The sequence below is a fragment of the Oryzias melastigma genome, linkage group LG18 (genome assembly GCF_002922805.2).
Source record: "Oryzias melastigma strain HK-1 linkage group LG18, ASM292280v2, whole genome shotgun sequence".
Classification (NCBI taxonomy): domain Eukaryota; kingdom Metazoa; phylum Chordata; class Actinopteri; order Beloniformes; family Adrianichthyidae; genus Oryzias; species Oryzias melastigma.
Window position 1 is genome coordinate 6,207,992 of NC_050529.1, and position 4,055 is coordinate 6,212,046.

The 4,055-nt window shown below is 40.8% G+C and overlaps 1 protein-coding gene across 1 annotated transcript in view; it reads right to left on the minus strand.

Moving 5' to 3' along the window:
• The window catches only part of exoc6b (exocyst complex component 6B), a gene marked incomplete in the record, with an annotated part of 114,387 nt that overhangs the window by 84,179 nt on the left and 26,153 nt on the right, over nt 1-4,055 (minus strand). Inside the window, 1 exon segment of the mRNA XM_024287366.2 lies at nt 851-919. Within this exon segment, the coding sequence (XP_024143134.1) occupies nt 851-919 (69 nt within the window).

The following is a 4,055-nucleotide window of genomic DNA, read 5'->3' on the forward strand; positions in this document are numbered from 1 at the left end:
CAGAAAGTACAGCTAGAATTTTCAGGGAAAATCTCCTTTATGTGATTATTAAATATTTTTAGAAAAACTGTTGTTTGTTTCTTGCCTTATGAGATTCTGTAAAGTTTTCCTAAACTTACTTGACTCACTTTAAGGTAAAATTTAAGAAGTTAAGTGTTAAATTTAAACTGATGGAGAACAAAATGATCATTTTAAATTGAAATATGACATTATTTTGAAAGAAATCCCCCTTTTTTGGTTGCTTTTGAAGAAGTGGAAGCTCTATTTTTAGCTGCTCTGCTTTGCCATATTTCCAGCTGGTTTTCTTCCTCTAACCTGAACCGTTCCCCTCTTTTCCCCCTATAAGCTCTTTCGTCCGCCGTACCCTTTCCCTAACCTCCATCCCTCAGCTGCCTTTTCTCTTTCCTGTCAAAGTTCATGCACTTCCTGTTGCCCTGCCGGAGCCCCTCAGACAGGCTGAGCACAAACACCCCGACCGTGTGGCCTCGTTGGCCCGGTCGCGGCCCCCGCGGGACCCCCGCGCACACACACCGGCGCACTCGGGCCGACCCCAAACGCGCCGCTGACCCGGTTGCGGCCCGGTCAACACCTCCACCCGTGTCGCTTTCACTCAGGCTGAGATTAGACACGCAGGTTCTCTCAGCGGCGGGCTGGAGGGGCGCCAGGAGCTGGAGGCCTGTCCCGTCCAGAAGCCGTCAGCGGCCTTTCAGTTGGTCAGAGGGAACATCACGAGTCCATCTTTTCAGCACATTTCAGACATTTAACCCACAGACACACCGGTTAAATGAAGGAACCGTTAAACAAAAGCAGCACAAGAGGACAACAACAACCCAGAGGAGTCTGGACTCACCAGAACAGTGTAGATGTGCAGACAGCGGTACACCGGGGAAAAGTCCACCAACTCCTGAGCTCCTGGAACCTGCAGGCGGACAACAAACCAACTTAAGTCTGAAGTTCCTTTATAAGAGGACACAAGCGGTCTAAAAAATGTTACTAAAATCAAGCATTAAAGCGACAAAACACATGAAGAAAAAATGATCAACCATCATTAGAGTCCAATCTGAGGAAATACTTTGAATGTAGCATGAGACACACGAGTGTGTTAGAATGTTCTAATAATGTTATTTTGATGTGAAATTAATTGGATTAATTCAATATTTAATTTATACTTGATTACCTTAAAAGAAATACAAGGAATCTGCTCAGTAACAGGTATTTTTCTGGGTCACACTGGTTGAAATTTATGTGGATACATTTTTATTGACAATAAATCGGATTGTGAATTAGAAATATCCCATCATTGTTAAAATAAACACCTTATTTTGAATTAGATGACTATTCATAGGAAAAAAATGCATCCTACATAAAAAAAAAAAAAAATATAAAAAAAAATTACCTTGTATTAAATAAAATTACAGTGCATGGAAATAAATGACCTTATATGGTAATATCCTAATATGGAAAACGATTTTATATGGAAATGACCATATATGGCATATGACTAAAGATGTCCTGGATCGATTTAAAGGGTAACCAAACAGGGAAGTTGGAGGCTGACTCCACCCACAGACAAAATGTGAAAATCCAGTGAGAGGGGTGGAGCTTGGGGGCAGGACTGTCAGCATGACCAATCACAAAGTTTTAATTCAAAATGAACCAATACTGTCAACAGAAATATCGAAACATTGTTAAAAGGGATTGTTACCTTATGAAATAAAATTACCATGTATGTAAAAAAAATGACTTTACATAGAAAAAATTACCTCACATTAAATAAAATAACCACACATGAAAATATATCACCTGATATAGAGGATATGGAGGAAATTAAGATTAAAATTGAATTTCAAATCCCTGTGATACAGGAGCAGACGAAAAAAAGCAGTTTGAAAGAATCCTGTTTTCACATTAAAAACTCCGCCCCCTTCTGATACATCCACTTGTGAACGACTAGATCCAAGCACACTAGAGAGAGAGCCTATAAACAGAGAGCTCTCAGAAAAGGGGAAGGGAAGAGGGGTTGGGGTTGCTTACAGTCCTGGCCACGACTCCTGCCGCTCTGCAGAAACTATGTCCCAAAAAGTGACACAGGTTATTTGATTTTGGCTAAAAATGGCAAAATTACAATAAAAAAAACACTAGGAACGCTTTGAAAATAGATCAAACTATGACTTTAAAGTTACCCTCTTTCTGGGACTTTATTCTGGAGGGTTTATAGACAGGAAGTTTGTTTCCCTGCCGCAGCATCAGATGAACCTTTCACCAAAGTGAGTCATTTCTGTTGGCAGCAGCCTTGTTTGCTCTTTATTTAATCATGTTTATGTTTGCGGTTCATCCACAATAAAGCATCTCACATAAAAAAAGGTCAAGTGGATGGGGACGGAGAGCGGCTGGCGAGCGCTCCACATGAGTTTCTGTCAACACCAGGCTGAGTGGAAACTGGAATGACAGCCGCTTTTGTTTTCTGGGGGTTTTATCTCATTTTCACACATAAATAAACAAATACGGGGAAGAAAAGAGGTTAGCTTCGGTTCTGAGGGAAAACTCAAAGTAAAAAAAAAACCTCATGGTGACTGTGATGAACGGAGCAGAGACCCGCTCCAGGCGTGAGCAGACTGGACTCTGATGGTTGGCATCTTTGCAGGCCGTTGGCGCCAAGGCGGTCGTAACCCTGGCGACCGCAGAGGTCAGGCCTTTGTTCAAACCAAGGTCTTCCCTTCAAGAAGGTTGAGTGAAGTTTACAGGACGTAAAAGAGCCACGGGGACCTTAAAAACGGAGCGGCGGCTCGGGGGTGACAAGTTCACCTCCATTCCCGTCATTGTATGTTGCCTTCCTTGAATGCCAACAACAAAGGCTGCAGAGAGACGCTTTGATCCCGCCTGGGAGGACTTGAGGTCAGTGTCAAAACACTTTGGTTCTTTGGTTCCTCGTGAGCCGAGTGGAAGTCCTGCCATTCAAACACTTCAATCTAGATTTTGGATTGAGAAAAATTGGATTTTAACTGCAGATCTTTAGGAGGTCAAATTGGAGCCAGAACATTTCTGTAGGCTTCTTCTCCGACATGGTGGGTTTGGACAGAAGGTTGGTTGTTCAGGACATTACTGCTTATATTTTTGGGATTCATAAACTTTTTAGTTTTTAAAATATTGAGCAAATTATGCCTCATAGGAAATGAATGAGAACGTCTTTGAATGTCATTAATTTTGAGTAAATTAGCAACAAAATATATCAAACTTATTCATGGGCTGTTTTTATCTATTATAGTAACTTTCAAACAAAATTGGCTAAAATTTAGCTAATATTTTTTGCAACATGCTAACTTTTTTTTGCTAATTTGTCATTTTTGTAGGCTAATTTAGAGATTAGCTTCTATTTTAGCAACAGGCTAACATTTTAGGCTAATTTGGCATCTAATTAGTTTTTTATGCTAATTTAGAGTTTATCAATATACTAACGTTTTTTTGATAATTTGCCGTTTACTGGGGTTGTTATAGGCTAATTTAGAGTTTAGCTTCTATTTTAGCAACAGGCTAACTAACGTTTTTGATGAATTTAGTTTACTGAGGAGTTTTAGGCTAAGTAGCTGGATGGCTAAGTGGGCTAAGTATTGGGTTTGCATGCAGGAAACCTGGGTTCAATCCCCGGGGTGTCCACTGATCTCCATCCAGATTGGGTCCCTTGACGCTGCTGCCTAACTGGGTCCCATTGCCCTTCAAGAACAGGGTTACGTCAGGAAGGGCATCCGGCATAAAAACTCTGCCAAATCCCTGCTGTGATACAGGGGGTGCTGTTACGCTGTGGCGACCCCAAAATGGGATAAGGTGAAGAAGACTGAGGAATTTTAGGCTAAATTCCAGAATAGCATTACATAGTATGTAAGCAATGAGTCAGCTTTTCTTGATCATTTGTGTTTAAATATGTTAATTGACAGCTTAATGTGGCTTATCTATGAAGTTGAATCAAATCAAAGCAGGATGGGTAAATGTTGCGTCATAACTAACTGTGCACGAGTCAAGAAAATGTTAATGACAGTCAGAAATGAACGGAGTAGAAT